The 23,778-nt window shown below is 34.8% G+C and overlaps 2 protein-coding genes across 4 annotated transcripts; both read right to left on the bottom strand.

Moving 5' to 3' along the window:
• Window positions 1-158: 158 nt before the first annotated feature.
• LOC132175647 (tubulin beta chain-like) lies at window positions 159-3,132 on the bottom strand. The gene is made up of 3 exons (XM_059587656.1): window positions 2,398-3,132; window positions 1,482-1,751; window positions 159-990 (listed from the first exon to the last, which is right to left on the bottom strand). The coding sequence occupies exons 1-3, from the start codon at window positions 2,789-2,791 to the stop codon at window positions 326-328; spliced, it is 1,329 nt and encodes a 442-aa protein (XP_059443639.1). The 5' UTR covers window positions 2,792-3,132; the 3' UTR covers window positions 159-325.
• A 1,866-nt stretch (window positions 3,133-4,998) lies between these two features.
• On the bottom strand, window positions 4,999-17,845 carry LOC132173873 (glutamate--cysteine ligase, chloroplastic-like). Of its 3 annotated transcripts, none has more exons than XM_059585538.1 (17): window positions 17,674-17,845; window positions 15,972-16,318; window positions 14,957-15,107; window positions 14,613-14,720; window positions 12,754-12,846; window positions 11,816-11,899; window positions 11,587-11,655; window positions 11,435-11,505; window positions 11,265-11,333; window positions 10,118-10,211; window positions 9,876-9,965; window positions 9,702-9,782; window positions 9,088-9,180; window positions 8,526-8,606; window positions 8,375-8,444; window positions 7,695-7,784; window positions 4,999-5,242 (listed from the first exon to the last, which is right to left on the bottom strand). In XM_059585538.1, exons 2-16 carry the CDS (start codon window positions 16,307-16,309, stop codon window positions 7,696-7,698), a joined length of 1,581 nt encoding a protein of 526 aa, XP_059441521.1. In that variant the 5' UTR covers window positions 16,310-16,318; window positions 17,674-17,845; the 3' UTR covers window positions 4,999-5,242; window position 7,695. The 3 variants fall into 3 exon arrangements, with proteins under 3 accessions (XP_059441521.1, XP_059441519.1, XP_059441520.1); XM_059585536.1 differs by having other exon boundaries at window positions 4,999-5,252; window positions 17,674-17,844; XM_059585537.1 differs by lacking the exon at window positions 4,999-5,242 and having other exon boundaries at window positions 7,348-7,784; window positions 17,674-17,844.
• Between the last annotated feature and the right edge of the window lie 5,933 nt (window positions 17,846-23,778).

Genomic DNA, 23,778 nt, shown 5'->3' with positions numbered 1-23,778 from the left:
ATATATGGGGCCAGTCACATTGTTCTCTTTTTATCTCTGCCATTTCCTATAAACTTTCATAATTAGAAACAAATTAAAAAAAAATAAAAATAAAAATAAAAACAAATAAAAGAGTCAATAAATTTTTTGATATACATACAATTCATACTCACAAACGACATTATTTTCTCCGTTTTGTCACCTCACAAATTCACATTTACATAAATAATGACAATCACAAATTCACAACATAAATAAATACACAAAACAACACATTATTCACAACCAAAGAACAAATGAGAACTTGCTCAAACGTAAGATATTCTTCTTGCCATGACTCATGGCCTTAATTCTCCACCTCCTCCTCCTCCCCCTCCTCCCCCTCTGCAGCAGCCTCTTGGTATTGCTGATACTCGGAAACCAAATCATTCATGTTACTTTCGGCCTCTGTAAACTCCATCTCATCCATCCCTTCCCCGGTATACCAATGCAAAAATGCCTTTCGCCTAAACATGACTGTGAATTGCTCCGAAACACGCCTAAACATTTCTTGAATCGACGTCGAATTCCCCATGAATGTGGAAGACATGGTTAACCCAGTTGGTGGAATGTCACAAACACTTGATTTAACGTTATGAGGTATCCACTCAACAAAGTAGGAAGAGTTCTTGTTTTGTACATTTATCATTTGTTCATCAACTTCCTTGGTGCTCATTTTGCCACGGAACATAGCAGAGGCCGTTAGGTACCTTCCGTGGCGTGGATCAGCGGCGCACATCATGTTTTTGGAGTCCCACATTTGCTGAGTGAGCTCAGGGATGGTGAGTGCTCTGTATTGCTGTGAGCCACGAGAAGTTAAGGGTGCAAAACCAACCATGAAGAAGTGCAGGCGTGGGAAGGGGATCAGATTGACGGCTAGTTTGCGGAGATCAGAGTTTAGTTGGCCAGGGAAACGAAGGCAACATGTTACTCCACTCATGGTTGTTGAGATCAAATGGTTGAGATCACCAACTGTGGCAAAGATATGCACATATATATTAGAGAAAGAAAAAGTGGAGTTATTAACATGTCAGAGTCCCAGTATGTTTAATATGATCATTTCTTAAAGGTATGTTTGGGTGTGAGTTTGAGGGGCCTAAAAGTGCGTTTAACACTTAAAAAGTTCGTTTGAAGAAAAAAGTACCCGTTTAGTAAAAAAAATTAAAAGCACTTTTAAGGGTTGAAAAAACTTAAAAATGGCTAAAACGCACTTTTAACGAAAGCTTAAAAATGAAGCTTTGCCAAAAAACAATTTTTAGCTTAAAAGATATATTTCTCAAACACAATTCCAAATATGCTCTAAGTGCGAGTGGTTCAATTAATTAGCAGGCTCAAACCTATATGCTTAAGCTTATTATATCAAATTTTCAAAGAAGCTCCAAGTGGCACTAAAATTCATAAGCCAGAAACATCACAGACTGCATAAAAAAATGTGATGAAATATATAGTAAGCTTCCACTTACAGCTTGGATTTGTGAGCTTGAGGGTTCTGAAACAAATATCATAGAGGGCTTCATTGTCAAGGACCATGCACTCATCTGCATTTTCAACTAGCTGGTGCACAGAGAGGGTAGCATTGTAGGGCTCAACCACAGTATCAGAGACCTTTGGAGAGGGGAACACTGAGAAAGTCAACATCATCCTATCGGGATATTCTTCCCTGATCTTTGATATCAGCAGTGTCCCCATCCCAGACCCTGTTCCACCCCCCAGGGAATGGCAAATCTGGAACCCTGTCACATACATAAACAATCCATGAAACTCAGCATAACCTAACAATATATGAGAATATGCTAAATAAATAGTCAGGCTCAATAGTTTCTTGGCGTACAACCCAAGAAAGAGGTCACTGAAAACGACGGTTTTTGAGGTAGTGGCCTGCTATGGCTAAAATTGGTGCAAGATTCTATGGGAAAGAATGTGAGCATGACACATTCCAATCTCATTCTGTTGTATGTATGTTAAGTTGGATAAAGTTTTTCTCTAATTTGGGTTTCAGGAATTTCCTCAAATCCAGCCTATTAAACTAATATGTGTTCAAAATGCATTTGATTCTCATATCCATTTTTAATAAAGCGTGTGATCCCTCATTCATTTTGGACATATATCAGTTTAACAAACTGAATTGGAAGATATTTCTCCATCCGGTTAAGTTTGTGCTTTTAAATCTAACAAATATTCGGATTGAGATCCGGTGCACTTGCCTATTAGGCAAGTGTGAGAGGACTCTTATAGAACCCATGTGCTCGCGCGAGACCCCATAAGGAGTCCTCTCACAATTAACTACCCGGATTACTTACTCGGGATCCGAACCCCGAATAATTAGTAACAGGATTTGGTTACATGACCTGAAAATGAAGAAATGATAAGATGGATTACCTTGTAAGCAATCACAATTCTCAGTCTCTTTACGAACAACATCAAGAACAGAGTCGATGAGTTCAGCTCCCTCAGTGTAATGGCCCTTAGCCCAATTGTTTCCAGCACCATTTTGACCAAAAACAAAGTTGTCTGGTCTAAACAGTTTCCCATAAGGACCTGTACGCAGGCTGTCCATGGTGCCAGGCTCAAGGTCCATCAACACTGCTCTGGGGACATAGCGCCCACCACTGGCTTCATTGTAGTAAACATTCACCCTCTCCAGTTGAAGGTGAGAATCTCCAACATAACTTCCTGTGGCATCAATGCCATGTTCCTCACACATAACCTCCCAGAACTTGCTACCAATTTGGTTCCCACATTGCCCGGCTTGAACATGGAGAATTTCTCTCATTTTTCAAACTAATAGGTGTTCTTCAAGAAAGGTGGTTGATTTTTCTTTTTTTTTTTTGGATAAAAAGCTAGAGAAGCATAGAGATATATAGGGCTTGAAGCTAGAGACTATGATGTTTCTGTCTCTCAAAGAAAAAAAAAAGAAAATAAATAATAAGGTTCAATTAATACTTTCATGTGGGTTTGTTTGGAGGATGCCATGTCAATCTCCAACAAGAGTTCTGAGCTGGATATGGAAGGTGACAACAAGATGCTTGCTAGTTCCTCTGGCATTATTCCAGCTGAAAATTACCAACCCATCCTCTTATTTGATTTCCCATCTGTCATTAGGATTCTAATTTCCAAACATATGCCCAATTCCTATCTTGGTTCCCACCCTTTTCATGAATATGTTTATCCTCAATGATTTGAGGAACGAATATGATTTCTCATCCAAGAGGATGGCCCTCCTAGGGCTATATATGAATAATTACTTGCACGAACAGCTTCAGGCTCGGCTTATATTAGTTCGGCTTGAGATAGATTCATTTATTTAACGAACAAAGCTTGAACAAATTTTCAAGTTTGTCTATGAAACTAGCCGAACTTGTTTAATTTTATTTTTATTACTTTTAACTTTGGAATTAGAACGTGTTAGTATTTAAAAAGATATAAATGAATTCTTTTCGTAATGTAATAGATATAGTTTGAATTATTGTAATTGTGAGTCTTCGTATAGACATATGGGCATTTGTTTGTATGCATATATGTGTGTAATAAATGTATATACATACTATAAGACAAGCATATAAACTCGAGATTAGATTATTTTTAATTTGAGTTAATTTATCTAATTACTCAAATAATGAAATCTTAACAATAACTAATTAACTAACAATTAGTATAAATTTATGAAAAATTATATAATCACAACATTTGCTTTATATATGGAATGAATAAGTTAATTGAGTAACTCATGAACAAGCTTGAATTTGTTAGAAAAATAAATGAAGTGCGCTTGAACAGATTATCTAGCTCGGCTCAAGTACAACCTTTCCTTGGTTCCGTCCCTTATTTGACATCATATTGCTTCTTCTTTTTTTCATCCTTTTTTTTTTTCCTCAAAAAAAAAAAAAAAAAAAACCAAACATTGTACTACAAGCAAAGCTTGAGTTTTTATTGGTTTATCACTTCAAAAATATATGATTTTTTAGTTACCAGAAATGGGTGATATGACCAGATACCACAGATTAGAGAGCACATCCTCATCAGCCATAACAACAACGTAAGGGGTCTCTTTCTAACATCAACACGAAGGCAAAGTATGATTCCTGAATCATACTTTGCTTTCATGACATGAACAACAACATTTTACATTATCCGCTGCCCATGTAACAACCCATGTCGGCAAAATGGTGCACACTAGTTGATATTTTAACATACTTCCGTTTATGTTCTATGTCTGTGCTTTAAGTATTGAGACATCTGAAACAACGTACAATAGTTGTTTTGAATTAAATTAATGTATTATTTACTCTTATAATTCTCATACGTTACATAATGATTATGTAACTCTTCTAATTCTCATAAGTTATATATTGATTATGTAACTCCCTTAATTCTCATATGTTACATATTGATTATGTACTTACTGTATTCTTGGCATCATTCAACTATGAATAGGCCATTTTTATTGTACAATTTCTATCAAGTGAAGGAAAGATGTTGCTAAGAAAATACTGACGTCTGGACGTAGGCCATAGGCCGAAACATCTTAATCTGTATCTTTCTTTTTTGCCTTTTATCTTTATATTTCTATATACTTTACCATTAAGTGCTTACACGATACAAGCTGGGAGTGTCACACATTCTCAATTACTGATGTAATACTCTTAACTTGCGTTATGTGCTCACAAGACACGAAATGCAAGCCATACTCTTTTTGAATAAGAGCAAAACTACAAAATGATTAGCAAAACATTTGTGAGAAAATACACTTACCCCTATGAACCTACACCTCTTTAACACTTATCCCGCCAAACTACCATTTGTAACACTTGACCCCATTCAGCTACTATTTAAGTTGCAAAGAACCCCCCTTTATTAGTTGAGGGCGTTAAATTCAATTGAAAAATAAGCAGGTGACATGCATTGTTCATTTTTTTTTTTTGATCTGAAATGATAAAAATGCTCTGCAAGTAAAAAATTATGAAAAAGAAACTAAGATAATAAAGTAATAGAAAATAGTACATAAACCAATTGTTAATATGATTTTCGGATCAAATTAGGTAGGTCTTGGTAATATACAATAGGGGTGAAGACAAGGTGAGAAAAGAGAGGTAGGAAGCCTCAATTATGAGAGGCATGAGAATCCCCCGCCAGTCCATCTCCTGAAATGACTTATTTCTGGTCCTCTCTCTCCAGCACCCCACAAGGACTGGTTGGGTACTTGCTGGTGGAATCCAATGTGGCTCTGCAGAAAACTAAGATTAACATATGGAGATTAGAATCATGTCATCTACGCTGAAAAAGTATGGGATAAAGTAAATGTTAAAAACCTGTTACATCTTACTACCTTGTCTCTGTTTTGTTAAAAATTTTGTTCTGTTTTATGTTTTATATAGGGGTTGCAATTAGTGTTTGTGTTGAATTTGGATCGTGTTAATGCATAAATATAAGGCTATATAAATCAACCATAATCCCACTTATTTAACTAAACAAGTTAAACCCTTTAACCATAACTTACTAATTTTGTGCTTGATTTGTGTCAGGTTCGCGGACTGTATCAAAAATTACTAACCCTAAATGTTATGTGTCGGGTTTGAATCGTGTTGACGCATGAGTATAAGATATATAGGTCAACCCTAATCCAATTCAATTAATTTAATTAAATAAGTCATAACCCTCAATCCTAATATGCCAATTTCGTGTTCGATTCGTATTAAGTTCTTAGGTCATGTAAAAAGTTACCAGCCCTAAAAACCATATGTTGAATTCAGATTATGTCAAGATATAAGTATAAGACTATATAGATCAACTATAATCCAACCAATTTAATTAAACGGGTTAAACCCCTCAACTATAATCCGCTTATTTCGTGTTTAGTTCATTTTGAGTTCGCAGATCGTGTCAAAAATTACTAGCCCTAATTTTCTGCTCCCAACACAAAAATATTAACATACAACAGAACACAAAACACTATTCAAAACTTTTATGTTAGAACATAATACTTTTTCAAACAAAACGTGGAAAAATCCTCCAAAACACATTAACAAACATAGACTTGTATTTCCTCTTTTTTTTTTTCTTTTTTTTTTCGATGGCATATCTTGCTATTATTCTAAAATATAAAGTAATTAACTAAAAGACAAAAGTGAAAAAGTTCAAAAAGGAGGGCTATGATGGAGTTATGGATATGCTTCTACAAACGAGCTGTTAGAGCAGAGTTTTCAACTTATTAGTGGGATATTCAAGAGTTGGTATGAGAACAAGAGCAAGATAAGCTGTCCAAATCTACATAATAGCCCAATGATATTAGAATATGTTCCCTCCACAGCAACAACACACCTATCAATCCAGTAAGATGATTTGACACATCCCCTTGTTCATCTAAATTCTAGCAATTGATTACACTCGAGAGCCATCCCAAATAAATAGCATAGTCATTCTTCAACTATATATATATATATATATATATGAGAGAGAGAGAGAGAGAGAGAGAGAGAGAGAGAGAGAGATTCCAGGGAAAAAGAGAAAATCAACACATTTTTCTGCTAATAATCTGATGCAATAGCCAAAACTCTCCACCTTTTACTAGCAGAGAAGGAAAACAAAAAGGACAAAAGAAAGTAACCCTTTTTAAACACATATGGTTGTAAAAGAATGGCAGGGAATCACTGGTTGGGGAGGGGAGCACATGGTACATGTTGGTAGTCACATGGCTTGTGGACAGCCATGACAGGCAATGAGATAATAGAGCTAGGTGGATTTTAATATCTTGAACCACAGGGAACATCATTATAGGCTAGCTATAACATTGATATGATGATTCATATATTGACCTTAATGCAGTTTAACTGTTGGAATGTAATCTATGTTGGTATTCTTGCTAATTATTGCAATGAATCAACAAAGTATATCCCTTAATCATATCTATTAAGTTAGCAGGAGTAATGTAGAACCAACAATAATCACAAAAATGGTGAGAGTAAAAAGAAGCTAAAGGCAGAGAAAGAAAAACAATGAGAATCAATTCCACATTTATTTTTTTTATTTTTTTCATTAAGGTCTGCCTGGAAACCTTAATCTAATTGACTTTGGGTAAAACCATTTATTGAATTACAAAAATACACTTGACTCTTTGAAAATTAAATCTAATATAACCCAATGAATTAATAGGAACTAAATAAAACTACATGGACCAATATTATCAGAAAATTAACAACTAAAATTTGTCTCTAAAATTAAATAAGACTAAATTACAGTAAAATTTGTGGCTTGCCACTTGCATCAAAGAGGCATGACCTGAAGTTCTTGGAAGGGATAACCAGAATGATATGTGCCACAAAAAAGTGTCTGACATCAACCTATCAATACTTGTTACCAACCATATAAACATTATTCAGTTGCCATTTTGGCAACTCAATGAACAGGTTTCAACAACTTACTGTCTGCTCTTCCCGAAGTGAGCGAATTATTGTGAGCATTTAGGAGATAAGATGACCAGAGTTTGATCTGGTTATTTTCAATGAGATGCATGAGAAGCCTTCTGTCGAGGATTTACATCACAATTTATTACTCTAAGATGTTAAATCTATAACCACAAGTTAAAACCAGCTTGAAATAAGAACTAGGATTACAACCCGAAAAATAAAGGTTTTTACACACCAAAGGATCCACCAAAGTGTCTCAAGAATCTAATTCACCTCAGTAGAGTAGCTCCTCAAAAACAGGATCTACAGACTGTCCCCATTTCCCGTTATACAACTCCAAAAGCTTCTCAGCTGGTGTGACACCTGCCACAAGAATATGATCAATCATTGCAAAATAGATCATAAGCGCAAGAACTGAATGCCTTTGAAGAAGACTATTGCATAAGCATTTCTTGCTAAGGAACATCTCCAGATCATGTTTTATATTTCCAAAATTGAACATTTAAAAAAGTTCTAAAAGCATTTCTTGTTTATAAGGACAAAAACAAGATGCATGGTATTTAGAACTCCTAATTTCTAAATGCTTCTAATCTTTTCTCACTCTTTATGTAAAAGAAACCCAAGATATCATCTCAAATCAAATTCATAGATTAAACAATCTGTAGGAGATATGTTGAGCTACAAAGGCGTTATCAAACTTATGCGATATCAATAAGATGGAGAGTCTAAATCAGCATAATAGGCACGTAGAGGAAAACGAGCATACAACTTTGTGTGAGCAGCAAACATATATTCATATATGATAAGGGAAACAATAAGAGAAGTAAAAAATGAACATATGAAGTATTCATTAAGATTTATAAGCCTATACCTTAGGGTATTGAGGTAGTGAATGCCAATACCAGAGAAAAAGGGTAAATAAAAGTTTAAAAAAAGAAAGTCTAAATCGGTACCTGTTCTAACTACTTCAGTCACTTCATTCAGGAAACCTGATTCCTTGAAGCCTCTCCTCTCCAAACCATCCTGCAGAAGAAGAGAAGTACATTCTTACAAAATCAATAAAATCTAACATAAGCAGCAACAACTGCAGTAACCCCAACATACCTTTGCCAACTGTACAACATCTTCAGCAACATGCCTAAGTAACCCATCCCTAAAAGGCGTCTTTAGACCAGTCTTTGGAACCTATTGAATAGATTTTGTAATTAGGTAGGCATCTTGAACATCATAGAAAGATATGATTGGAGCTAGTTTCATAGAACAGAATAATAGAGGATGCAATTTTATCATTCATATTTTAGCTAATATTTCTTAAGTTATAAATGTTAGGCTTAAGACAGGAAACAATAGCAAGTTCCCTAACCCTAAACAAACATGCTGCTATGACAAACTACAAATGTGGGTCCATCACATTTACAAACATAATCAAGTATAAAATTCATAGTAGGGGGAGGGGAGAGGAGACAAACTGAGGTGTCTGTTGTAAAAAAAATTTCAAAATAGAAAAGATCACTTACTTGCCTCAGCCAGATTAAGAAACCACAAAAGGCAGCATTTCTTAATGTGCCTAGTTCCACACATTATCTTCCTTTTCTTTTGTTTTTTTTTTAAAAAAAAAATTGAGAGAGAAGATATAGATGTTTGTTGTATAAATTTTTTCAATTACCTTATTCCTTAGCATCTGTCTTTCTTCTGCAGTCCAATCGGCTGTCATGTCTAGAACTTTTTGCAGTGAAACCTCATCATATAATAAACCAACCTGACATTTGATAGAAGATCACAATGAGATGAAATCACTGGAATGAAGCAGTTTCTAACATAATTTAAACAAGTTAGACACAAAGCAGGCTGACATGTTTTTAGGGTACATAAACTACATACGAGGTGATATTGTAAGCAACTGCATAAGGGGAAAAAAAGGACTGATCATATAATACACCAACCTGACATTTGATAGAAGATCACAATGAGATGACCTCACTGGAATAAAGCAGTTTATAACATAATTTAAACAAGTTAGACACAAAGCAGGCTGACATGTTTTTAGGGAACATAAACTAAACACACGTGGTGATATTGTAAGGAACTGCATAAGGGGAAAAAGGGGGTCTTTATGAATATAAATTGCAATGCGTCTTGTTCTTAGACAAATATAAATAATCAGAAGAGTGTCACAAAGACAAAGCAATGACATGTACACCAAGGAAGCTGTTACACACATACACAAAGAGAGATTATAAACAGGCTAACTTTGTAAAAACAGTCAGAGAGGGCCACTACCCAAAATGCAGGCAAAGCACATAACCTCCTCCAAGGTCCTCCATCAGCTCCCCTCATCTCCAAGTATCTCTTCAGCCTGACCTGAATAAAGAAAGTAAGATACAACATCAATTTAGAGATAACATCAGACAAACCTGAAAATTAAGAAATTTGATAAGAGAGGCATGCACGAACCTCGGGAAATATTGTTGTCAAATGATTCTCCCAATCATTGAGAGTTGGCAATTCACCTGGGATACAAGGAAGTTTCCCAGCCAAAAAGTCCTGCAAAAAAGTAACAGAACAAATCTTATTTCTAGAACAAATGGACGATTTGAAATCAAATTTAGCAGTAGAAGGGAAAACAAATGTTGAATAAAATAAGAGCATGGCTACAGGAAGCCTTAAGTTACAAGATCTTAAGGATAGATGGAAACCCGGAAAGTCATTCCAGTACAGTCAATATACTTCTTTTGCCGATAAACGAAATACATTGGAACATTGAGAGCGTAATCAACATACTGCTCAAACCTTCATTAAAGAAAAGAAAGGAAAACAAAAGTCATAAAAGAGTCAGTACATTAACAGGTAACTTATAAAAGGAAAAAAAAAGTCATAAAAGAGTCGGTACATTAACAGGTAACTTATAAACTGAAAAAACTCAACTTATCAAAGAGTCACGCACGCACGCACACGCACACACACCCACACACGCACGTATTAATGTACGATGTACCCGTGTATAAAGACACAAGTATGATTTAACTCTCACATAGGAACATATTTTTTATTTTTTATTTTTGTAGAAATGACGTCTCACTTATAACTTAATTTTTTAATCATAGTTTTGATCATCATAATGACAGTCCCAAATACGAATGCCAAAAGAGACTATAATAGAACAGTAAACCTATACTTTGGAAACAGATGCAGATGGGTGTATACCAAGATACAATCAGAATGCTGCATGCATTCATGTGTATATGAACATGTATCCCAGCATAGCTAAACTTTTCACGCAGCAGCATTCATGTGAAAAAAAAAGAATAAAAAAGGAATTGAAAAGGCAAACAGAGCATTAGATTAAATAACAGTCCAACAACACAGTCCTTGTAAAAGAATGTGGCTTATAAGTTACGTTCTCTACAATAAGAAGCAAGACCATCAAATTATATTTATTCAAATTGCTGAAGGGCAATAAACTTCAATATTCTAGTTTAGGTATGACTTTTGAGTTATAACTAGTCAATTATGATAATCCTTCATTCCAAACAAGCAAGAAGATATCAGTATAGGCATAGATCACACATCCTAGGATTATCATTAAAGGGGTTTTCTCTTGTATACATCATGTGTACTAGAGTTGTGCCCTTCTGTGCTTTTGATGAATTGCATTACTTATAAACAAACAAACTTGATGCTCATAGTTCATGTTAACCCATGGATGATCAAGTAAAATGTTCAAAAGAAGCTCAGAAACAGAATGCTAGTGGATATATTCAAGGCGAGAAAGAACAATAACTGATATTTTATTAATAAGTTGAAAAAAGAAAATTATTAGAGAGAGAGAAGAAGGGAACTCACCCAAAGGAGTCATCAAAAACAAAAGGAAGCATGCCGGCACGATTGTTATCAGTATCAGTCCAAATGTGGCTTTTTTAAAAGAAAAGAAAAGAAAAGAAATTAATTCAGAACCCTGGAGAAAGCAAATAATAGACATAAAAGCTAACAACTATAAGAGAACTTTTGGCAACCTCCTCTTGCTGAGATAACCATTTGGCTTTCCCTCAGTGAAAGGTGAATTTGCAAATAGAGCTGTTGCTATCTGTCTTATTTGTAATAGTTGTTAGTTGCCATACAATTAGAAAACTTTCCACCAAAAACAGAAAGGACCAAAGTTTCTTACAGGCTGCAAAGCAAGACCAGCACGAAATTTCCTGATCATGTCAACTTCAGAAAAGAAGTCCAGATTAACCTATAAAAAGTGAATTAAGATGCACCACTTTCTAGTCAGAACACATGTGATGGGGTTTGAATTAGAAGTTTTTCCTTTTCGTCTGAAATTATGAAATCTTGCAAGCCTTCAATTGTGTGCTTTAGAACGACCTGATCATACATAATAACATTCATCTCACCTGTACAGTGCATGTCCTAAACATCATATCAAGTCCTAGCGAGCCAACTTTGGGCATGTAATTCTTCATGATCTCGTATCTTCCCTGAGCCAAAATATTCTGTCAGTATGCAAGTAATTGAAGTGTACAAAGGGTAAAATGAATTACAGAATGAAGAATCTTGGCATTATTAAAAGGTCAATTGCTGGACGGTAACTAACAAGGAGAAGTTGGTTGATATGTCTGTAAAAATAAATTCATTCAGGGAGTTTCAGTTACAGAGTCAAATGCTTTGAATACCAGTAGCTAACAACATAATTTCTGGAATTTCCCTTCATCATATGTAACATGAGAAATGCTACATTTACCAAATTTTCTCTCTATAACTTGGTTCCCAAGTGATGTGTTACCATCCCATGAGATGGTGACACATTTCCCAAAATAATAGATCTCATGGGATTGTGACATCTCACTTACGAACCAACTTTTGGGGAGAAAATTTGTAAAGTGTAGCATTTTTCATGTAACATTACAATATCAGTCCGAGTAAATGCAACTCATAGATATCAAAGCTTCAGTTGAAATGGTAGAGTCTAGATAGTTCAAGAAACATGTCTAGAGGAGCGAAATTAATTAACTCTCAAAAGGGGCACTACAAGATGTGTGACACCCCATAAAAAAAATTATAAAACATTAGCAACAAATTAAAAATGAGCCAATTTTTATGATCATTCTATTCTTCATTGCATATAACTTTAACCATGTGCCAATCCCAATACAGGAGCCAAATTAATCATAATATGCGCGGTTGAATACAAATTATGGTCTTCTCTGTTTCTACCACTTCAGTCCATGAGGTTCCTTTCAACAATTGCTTCACTCCCTCCCCCCTCTTCACCAATTCCGGAATTTTTGCTTTTTCATTGAAATGAAATAGTTGGAAAGAGGATTAAAAATACCTTGGGCATTACAGGTATGTCTTTAAGTCCCCACTTAGGCTGGAAACCAATTCCTAGAAATCCGATTCCCATTTCCTCTGTAACAGCTTTAACCTATCAAATGTAGCATTTGAAGACAATTGATAAGTTCAAGAGCATATAATAGATACTTTTCATGAAATCTCCCAAAAACAAGGCAAAAAAGCCCCTAACTTCAAATTTAGATGTTCGCTATAAAAGGTTATGATGCAAATGACAATGGACAAGAATGATGAAAATGACTATAAGATGATATAATGTTACAACAAAATTTATTGAATTTGAATATGCATCATCCCAAGTCTTTTAGAAAAATTACATGAAATGACTTGAATCGAAGATCATTTCAGATGTATTTGGTGGACCAAGGCTCCCTCAAAAGTGTGGCTTTCTTTGCTTGGTCGGCGGCTTTGGGGAAAATTCTTACTATGGACAATCTCAGGAAAAGACAACTTATCGTGGTCAATCAGTGTTGTCTATGCAAGCTGAATGGAGAATCTGTCGATCATCTTCTTCTCCATTGTGAGGTTGCTTGTTCCTTATGGAACGCTATCTTTAGTCGCTTTGGACTTTCCTGGGTTATGCCTAATAGTGTGGAGGATTTGTTCTCATGTTGGTGGTCTGGGGTAACTCTCAGAGTGCGGTCGTTTGGAAGATGGTGCCCCTATGCATTATGTAGTGTTTATGGAGGAAAATAAATGATAGAAGCTTCGAGAATCTAGAGAGGACCTCAGAGCAGCTCAAGTCCTTTTTCTTTTTTTTCCCTCTTTACTTGGGCTGCTGCTTATTTAGCACCTTTAATTATTAGCTTTTCAGATTTCCTTGTTCCCTAACTATATCTAACCTAACGTAATAATATATTGACTGCCCGTAATACAAACACAATGTACAGTGCTCCCAGTCATTTCTTCTCTTGGCCCTAACACACATCATGTGTCTTGACAACAATGAAATCTTAATCAGCTAGAAAACAGACCACAAATAATTAAAAGTGGTAAACACCAGGCAGGAAAAGACTTTACCATTAATACCTACCTTATCCTTAATAGTTAATAAAGGGGTTTTTGTTTTGACAAGTAATTTTTTTTTTTTTTTTTTTGGATAAGTAAAAAACCAAAGGTTCTTTTTGGAATATATATATATATATATATATATATATATATATATATATTTCAACCACACAAATAAAAAGAAAATAAGTTGATTTTCTTGCTTGTTTAAAGTACTTCTTTTTCATGTCTGATATTTGCTTCCACCAAAAAAACACATATCAAATAGGTTGCTTTTGTGGCTTGTCAAAAGCGCTTCTAAATAGCATGCACTTTGACTATATAAAAGAAAAATACTTATAGAGCAATACCAGAGGTAATTATATTATCAAAGGAAAATAGTACGTGTGTAATATACAAGTTGGAACGCTCAAATTAATTCCCAAATTTAGAAGTTCAATAGGGTTTGTAGAAGCTGTCCAACCAAAAAGTGCTCTAAAAAAAACTGGAATTTGAGCTTCACCACTGATGTCTCATGGCTCTCGAAAATCTGAGCATTTTCCCTCTCTCCAAATGATTTACATAACACAGCAAGGAACCGAGTGAACCAGATAAGGAAAACATAAGAAATGGGAGCTAGGGTTTCATTGGTTTCATCAAATACTGTAGAAGTTCAAGAGGTTATTTTGTATAATGATATCAACAGACATAAAAGAAGTATATTAGAATCAAAGGAAACAAAGATGGTGATAATTATGATCACTAGACTTCAAAACGAAAAGAAAAAATATACTTGAAAACTTGCCACAAGCTTTTTCATGCATATGACAAAGTATAATTGTTTCAACCAACCTGATAAAGGTGTGAGTTAACCTCGGCACAAGTTTGATGCAAGGTTTCAACAGGTGCACCACTAAGCTCAAACTGACCCCCAGGCTCCAATGATATGCTTTGCTTTCCCTGGCTCACATAAAATGTAATTTTAATTTTTTGTCCCTTTTGCATAAAAAATTCACTCTCAACAATCGAAAAGTTTCTTGGAAATTTCCTTAACAACAATTCGTTTGAGAAAACAAAATTAGAAAACTATTACATCTCTAAAATAACTCTCAAGCATTACCATTCATATGATAAAAATAGACAACTATATGCACAAAGTTTAAAAATGATATACATACAAAAGATAAGCAGTTAACCTGTTTGAGTCCTATAATTTTGTCACCTTCCATTACTTTATCCCAATCAAATCTCTCAGCAATCCCATTCAGCAACTCTGCAATTTGTTCATACGTCATAGGACGTAGAGTTCCAAGCTCAAAACCAAACTTCTCATGTTCTGTTCCTATTCTGCAATGACCATATAACTAAGTAAACAAATTACTAGTGTTGACATAAGAAATTGGTTCTAAAAGAAGGAAAGAATAAGATATGCTAATCAACAAAATCATAAACCAATAGTAAGACTTTTAGAGAATTCAATTCAAAGCAAGGTTAACTGAAAAGAAGAAATGAATAGCACAAAGTTCATACTAGGACACCTAAATATTTTTGATAAGTTACTACGACACCTAAATATTGCATGAAGAAAAGCCATGAGTAGAAAGTTTAGGGACAGATCAGACGAAAAATGCATCAAGAAAGTCACTTAAGAGAATATGCTAAGTAAATAAAACATAGAATCCCAACCATGACTATTGACCTTTTATCATAGTACAAGGAATTGCCAATTAATCTGGTAAAGCTCAAAGTAACTAATTCTGCAGCTCACAAGAATAACTTACATAATCGAGTAACGCTAGAAGTCACTCTTGTGTCTCTCTAAGAACGATGTGCCTTCTAAATTACCATTGGCCTTATGATTGATCATTATTGAATTTTGATCATATGATGATTTTAAAAGACACCTCATTTTTAGAGTGACACAAGAGGGATACAAGAGTGACTTATAGAGTTACTCTCAATAATCACCTATTCGAGACCAAAGGAAAGTTCATACAATCCTAAAAAGCAGCATGGTAACGTTAGAAATAGAACCAAATTCATAATCAATCATGTAAATCATGTTAAACCGTAAACTAGTCTCTGAAACTAAAATATAATACATTTGAAAAATAAGACACAGTCACACAGCTCATGGTAGCATTTTGAGTAGGACATATGGCATAGGAAAACCACTCTGATTAAAGTACAATGTAGAACTGGTCACTGTACCTCCATTTTTCTTTAGGCTTGCATCCAGAGGCAAGGTATGATACAAGATCCTCTTTCGTCAATGGCTCTGTAGCAATTACAGAATCCTCAGTAGGAGGGCTTGCAGCAACAATCACTTGATGACCTCGTTTACATCCAACTCCAGGGCCATCTATGTGCATAATCTGTGCCTTTTTGGCAGAATTACACGATGAAAACAAGAAACCAGCACGAGGTTCCTTCATTTTTGATGCCTCCACATTGTTTATCTTGCTAAATATCACATTGTTCCCAGCTTTATATCTTAACACTTCAGCGTGGGTGCAATATGATTGACTTGTCTGGGAAATGAGTGCCATGTTGTGCCCCTTGCATAACACATTCACAACTTTTCAATTACAACTTATAATGCCAAAATTATCCACCATCCATCATGAACGTAAACAATCAATTAAAATCAAACAAAACCTGACTATAGTGATTCCAGCACGGACAAATTGCCTCTTACCCAACAGTGAAATACTAGAAGATTATATTACACAACTGAATCAAGAATGTATGGGTATGCACGGAAATCGCATGGAAGTTGAATTTCTTCATTGTGTTTTACATGCATTAAAACTACACATCCAGCTGATACTGGACTATCGTAAGGGATGATCATTTGGAATTGGATTTGAAGATTGGCCTCAGTTTAAGTTTTAATTATTCTTCATGATCATGGCTCCCAAGTATTGCAATGTGGGCCTATTCACAATGGTAGACAAAGCAAAATGGGGCAATTCGAATACATTGGAATTTCAAATGTGGTGGTAAACTTAGAAGTGGTAAACTTGCAAGTTTGATTCTTTTCATTCCTTCGTTTTTTTCTCTCTATTAAAATATTAGCTCTGTGATAACCCCATTGAATCAATTTTTAATTGAAACAACCTTGGTTCCATTTGTTAATGCTTTTTGGAGGGTATTTTTTCTTTTTTTGTTTGAAAAGTGTTATGATGTGACATCAAGGTGAAGACAATTTTGAGTGTTTTGTGTTTTAGGTTGTTTGTTAATGTTTTTGTTTTGAAAACAGGAAAAAAAATTGAGAAAAAGAGTGGTTTAACAAACAAAGCCAAATCTTTTGTTTTCTGTTATCAAAACCAAAACATTATTACTTATCAAAAAAAAAAAAAAAAAAAAAAACCAAAACATTAATAATCAACTCAAAACACAAAATAGTCCTCAAAACACTCAAAATGCTATTCAAAACGTCATAACACTTTTTCAAACCAAAACAAAAAACATCCTTACAAACTCATTGTCAAATAAAGCCCTTATATTTCCACCAGTAAATTTGACAAATATGCATGAGAGTTGCACAAGTCTATGATTTCAAAAACCAATAACAATCATATAAATCACCCAACCCAGATCAGTTTTACATTCATAATATGCAATAATCACCACAAAAAAAAAAAATAAATAAATAAACTATCGCCAGAAAATTTGAAGTGCCAGGGCAAATTCAAACTCAAATCAAAAAACATTTCATTGGAAAACAAAATCACCATATAAAACACAAACACAGAACTTGGCACGCTAATATGAATATCCAAGAGGCTTCCACATAAATCAAACAATCATGGTCAACATGAAATGCAAAAAAACAGCTCCCACTTGCCCAAGCAAATGGAAATGAACCTAAGATGAGCTAGACTTTGTACAGAATAAATAAAGAGATTACCTTTGAATTATGGGAAAGCTATGGCCCTTAAGATGACGAATAGGGGTTTGGTGGTTCTGGGTTTGCTTGTTTCCACTGTGAGAGAGAGCGAGAGAGGAAGGACGAAGGACGCAAACTCTCAGCTTTCTCGTTGGTGGCCAGGGGACTGGAATCATGTGGTGCTGCACTATACTACTTTTTATGGTCCACTCGTCCGATATATTGGCACGTCATCGCTTTAAAGCTTCTCCTTTCCCATCATACATGTATGTACATAAAATATATTTTATAACTACTCCCTCTACCCAAAAACAAAAATAAGTATTATCTTAATACTACGGAAGAATTATTAAGTATACGAAAAAATTGTCACAGATGATAAAGGCAACGATATGGAGCGCATTTGTGAATGCACGTTTGTAGTAGAGATAAAAAAGTCATAAATCACTGTCTAGTTGAAAAAGTTGTGATAGACCTGAGCATTGGCCATATAAGTGATTCGTCGGAATATTTTATATATTGAGAAACTGATGAAACGGTGACATTCAAAGAGTTAAACAAAACATAGATTAAATTTAGATAAAAGAAATTTCTCATTGTATGTATGGTATTATTTTGTTAGAGCAACATGTTCTATTTTTATGAAATGAATAAAGAAGTATTGTTGTAATTTTTTTTTATTATTAAAATACCTTTACTTATAAAAGTAATATTTTCAAAAAAAAAAAAAAAAACCTTTCTTTTTTTAAGGTACAAAAAAAGAAAATCATTCGTATTCATAGTCAAACGGAATTGTTTCCTACTTTTTCATATTGTGAATGTTCTCACATGAAAAAAAGTTTAGGACCATGTCTTTTTCTAAGTTGGGTTAAAGATTTTTTTTTAAAATCAATCTATTAAATTGACATTTTTCATTAGAGCATGCATTTTATTTTAAAATACTTGTGAGAATCACATGTTCTAACACACGCTCTAAAAGCATATATATGTCATATGCTCTGTTAATCTTAAATCTTAATTAATAAAAATGTGTGAAATTAAAGTGTGGTAAACAGTACATGTGTGTTACTTAAGGTAGGGAATCGATGATAGACGTATAAGGGAACTAAATCAAGCTAATATGGAAATTATTCTAAAAAACTGCACGTCATACTTTAAGGACAAATAATAAATTAATTAAAAAAAAAAAAAAAAAACTCTTCAACTCAATTTAAATAAAAAATTTATTCACAACTTTATTAGTTTTGGTAATTGCTCCTTTTAGATGCATGTAACATCAACTTTTCTTAGTCCATTGTCTTTAACCCTCTAGAATTCTGATTTATGCTAACCCTCTAGAATCACCGGCGATGACCATTGGAGATGAGAGAGACTAGAGATAAGGAATGAAACAGAGGGTTAAAAAACAATTAAAAAATAATGTTTTAAAAAATAGATAATATGTTAGAATTTATATTAAAAAAATTAATAACTAAAATTAAAAAAAATATATATTTTTTGAATAATTAAAATAGCAACCCTACTTAAAATACTCTTATAAATACTCATGTTTTTCGCCAATTTTTTTTTTTTTTTTTCTAATTTAAATGCCAGTCTTGGTGACTCACTGTGACTATTTTATCTGAGCGTTATTATAGTAATATCTACTTATTAAAAATTGTTTAAGAGGAGCTAAACAGCGAGAACTGGACACATTTTCTCAAAACCAATTGAATAATAGTCGGATCCAATCCCACCATAACATCAACATATTTCTAAAGCCAATTATTATGTCGTAATCCGTCATCTACGACCAACAACAATATATTACTTGTCGTTTTCGTTTACTCTTGTCGGGGAAATTAATGCAAGCAGTACTCAATCATAGGCAATGAAAGGATAAATGAATTGATACTGCAAAATAAATATTTGTTTGGTGATATTACTTTGTTATCCTTTTTTTTGGGCTCCCCTCAATTGAAAAGTAGATATACTTTCTATAATTTAAGATATTTTTTAATTCGAACTTCATAATGTTTAAAAATTGAAAATACTTCCTAATGTTTAAAAAAATTTTAATTTTGACCCTCCATTAATAATTTTCGTCTAATTGGATTGAAATCATCTCATGTGCGTCTCACATGAAATTTTAATGCCCTCTATTTCAATTTTGCCCTTATTAAAACTTATGAAATTACGTAATTACCTTTAATTTCATAAGTTTTGATGAAGGTAATTACGTAATTTCATAGGTTTTTAATGATGACAAAATTAGAATAGAGGGTATCAAAATCTCAGGTGAGACGCACGTGGGATGACTTCTGTCAAATTAGACGGAAATTAGTAACGGAGGGTCTGAATTGAAATTTTTTGAAATATTAGGGTGGTATATTGCTAATTTTTAAATATTAGGATTCGAACTGAAAAATTCCTGAAATTTCAGGAGTAAAGTAAATTTAGCCCTTTTTTATTTTTTTTAATAATACTATTAAAAAGACATGTGAGATTCTGAGAAGCACATATTATTAAAACACTTTTAGAGACTAAATTAGAATAAATTCTTTGGATTTAATTTCCAAGAAATTTTTGTCCTATTTAGTTTTTTCTCCTTGTAAAAAAATGACTAATTTGGTGTTTTTCATTTTTAATATATCCAAACCGAATATTTTTTATGTATACAAGGTTCTCAATTAATTATTGTATGCCACGCCTTATAGTTCTTTTTCTTAATTTGCGGTGATTATGATGAATGTGTTCATTATTCTTTGTTTTTATCAAAAAAAATAATATTGTTCTTGATTCCTTGGTATATGTTTGAAATTGGGTTTGAGAGACCTAAAAGTACTTTTAACACTTAAAAAGTTCATTTGAAGAAAAAAGTATTTGTTTAGTAAAAAAAATTAAAAACGCTTTTAAGGGTCCAAAAAATTTAAAAATAGTCAAAATGCACTTCTAACAAAAGCTTAAAAAATTAAGTTTTGTCCAAAAGCTATTTTTGACTTAAAAGCTCTATTAATTGTTCAAATGCAATCCCAAACAAGTTCTTAGGCTCCGTTTACTTCGACGTAAAATGGTTTACAGAAAATGATTTTCGTACTTTACGGTGTTTACTTCGACGTAAAATAATGGTCAACGGAAAATATTTTCCTTTTGACTGAAATTTTTTCTTTAATTTTCGAAAAATAGTTTACGATTTTTGAAAACTGTAAACCATTTTCCGACTATGAGCATCTCATTCTTAAATCGATGGACCTTGCCAAGACCCCCCCAGAACCTTGTTGGGACTTGACCGGGTTCCACCCGAGACTTGACCGAAACTTGCCCGGGACCTAACCGGGACCCTCCTGAGACCTGCCCGAGACTTGACCTGGGCCTGCCCGGAACCTGACCTGGACCCACCCAGGCTTGCCCGGAACCCGCCCGGGACTTGACTGGGACTTGTCCAGGACCCGCCTGGGACCTAACTAGGACTTGCCCGGGACCTGCCCGGGACTTGCCCGAGACTTGATCGGGAACCTCCCGAGACTTGACCGGGACCTCGGCGGGACTTGCCCGGAACTTGACCGGGACCATTCCGAGACTTGCCCGGGACCCACTTGGGACCTGCCTTGGACTTGACTAAGACCCGCTCGAGACTTGACCAAACCTGCTCGAGACCTAACCGGGATCCGCCGGGACTTGACCGAGACCCACTTAGGACTTGCCTGGGACCCCGCTCGAGACTTGACTGGACTTGCCTGGTCGTGTCCTGGGCGGGTCCTGGGCAAGTCCCGTCGGGGTCCCGGTCAAGTCCTAGTAGGTCCCATGCAGGTTCCGGTCAAGTCCCGGCGGGGTCCCAGGTAAGTCCCGGGCAAGTCCCGGTCAAGTCCCTGTCAAGTCTTGGGTGAGTCCCGGTGGAGTCCCGGGCAAGTCCCAAGTAGGTCCCAACGAGGTCCCGGACAAGTCCCGGTTAAGTTCCGGCGGGGTCCCGGGCAGGTCCCTGTGAGGTCTCGAACAAGTCCCGTGCAGGTCCCGGCGGGGACCTTATTGGAAAAAATATATATATAAAAAGATATTAAAAAAAAAAATTATTTGCTGTGTGCAAGGTAAACGTCGTAAAATGTTTTCGACATGAAATATTTTCAGAAAAAATGGCTTTCTTGAAAATATTTTACGAAGGAAACCATTTTACGTCGAAGTAAACGGAGCCTTAGTATCCGTTTGATTTACCGATTTTAAAACATATATGAGAATTAATGAAAACATAGGCAGTTTCGTAAAATTGTAATTTAATTTTAAAAATCGTTCATTTTAAAAACTCATTCTTTAATTTGGTCGTCGAGCAAAAACATTGATATTTTCATATTTTTAAACGATTTTTTTTTTTTTCAATACCCACTTTCTAATAGGAAACTTTCTATTATTTTGTTTAAAAACACGTATTTGGCAAGTAGGATTGTGGGACAAAAACACTCTTACTTCATTCTTGATTCAAGTATGACTTACATCAATTCCACAATTTAAAATATTGTAATTTCGTTGTGAATTGAAGTGGATGTATGAATTACTAATAGTTGAGAAATGCTATAGTAACGTGTCACCGTCTTATGTAATATCCAATTTTAGTAAATAAATATATAATATATAGGATGAGATGTTGATACATCATTTGGTAACCAAATTTTTTCAATTTAGACAGTCAATTATATTGCTTGAATTACGCACAATTTTAGCAACTAATTGTAGGAGATCTCATATCCTTCAATTTTGACATTATTATGCTCTAAGAGGATCCCTGCAAGTGTGTATTCTTTTTTATTACTTTACCTCAGCCATACAAGTGTGTGAAAACTTTTTATTATTATTAGGGGTAATTACCTTTCCTTATGAACTACAACGCATTTTCATTTTGCTTCCATGAACTACCAACACTACTGCTCGACCGCCATGAACTATCATTTTGTAAAATCTCTCTTTTGTCAGTCAAAGGTGTTAACTCAGACGGTCAAAGTGACAATGCGTTATAGTTTATGGAGGCAAAGTGACAATGCGTTGTAGTTCATGGGGGGCAAAGTGACAGTGAATTGTAGTTTATGGAGGTAAAGTGACGGATAAACCGTCTAAGTTAACGCCTTTGACTGGCGGAAAGGGAGTTTTGGGCACAAAATGATAGTTCATAAGGTCGGGCAATAAGGATGATAATTTATAGGGACAAAATGAAAATACGTTGTAGTTCTTAGGGAAAAAAATAATTACCCCTTATTATTATTTTGGGAAATTATATCTAAAATCCTTAGGTAAACACGCTTTTTTTAAAAACTCCCTGGGTATTTTTTTTTGGAAATTTAATCCCTGGGTAACTCGAAACTACTAGAAAACTCCCTACCGTCAATTTTTGTTAACTTCCGTTAGTCTACTTAAAACTCACCGTTTTATCTGATTAAAATATTATTACTTTTATTAATTTAAGCCACCCCTGGGGTGGCTTACGGCCACCCCCAGATGGTTTGGGGGGGCCTGCGGGCCACCCCATGGGTGGAGGGAGGGAGATTGGAATAAAAAAGATACTGGTTTTCTATGAGGGGCACATTCCAAATGGGAAAAAAACTGAGTGGGTCACGCATGAGTACCACGCAACCCTGAAGGAGCTTGATGGCACCGATCCCGATGGCGATCAGGTGGGGTTTCTATTTCGTCTTTTTTTATTATTGGCTTCACATTTCTTCTTAATTGCTCGGCTGAATGGTGGTTTAATTATTAACATCTTTTGCTGCCAAAATCATCTAAAGGGTCATCTTTGAAGAGCATTTACTCTGTTGGTGAATGGTGATGCTAAGTTCTCACCTTGTCGATTAACTTAATTTATGCAGAAAATCTTTGTTCTGTGTCGTTTATTCAAGAGAACTAACAATGGTGGCAATGGTCGAAAGCGAAAGCACTCTACCGAAGCTGGACCTGCCAAGTCTAAACGAAGGGCGGCTTCAGAATCTTCAGCATTGGAAATGCAAGTTGAAGATCATCCAACAACTAACAAATCTCCTCATTCTGAAAATTCTGATGTAATGATATATGACACTATAGAAAGTGTTGAGTGTGGTGACACCAATTCTCCTGCAGAGAATCCAGTGGTAGAAATGGCACAAGTGATAGCTGATTAGGTGAGAAAGG

The sequence above is a fragment of the Corylus avellana genome, chromosome ca3 (genome assembly GCF_901000735.1).
Source record: "Corylus avellana chromosome ca3, CavTom2PMs-1.0".
Classification (NCBI taxonomy): Eukaryota; Viridiplantae; Streptophyta; class Magnoliopsida; order Fagales; family Betulaceae; genus Corylus; species Corylus avellana.
This window is presented reverse-complemented; position numbering and strand designations above follow the sequence as displayed.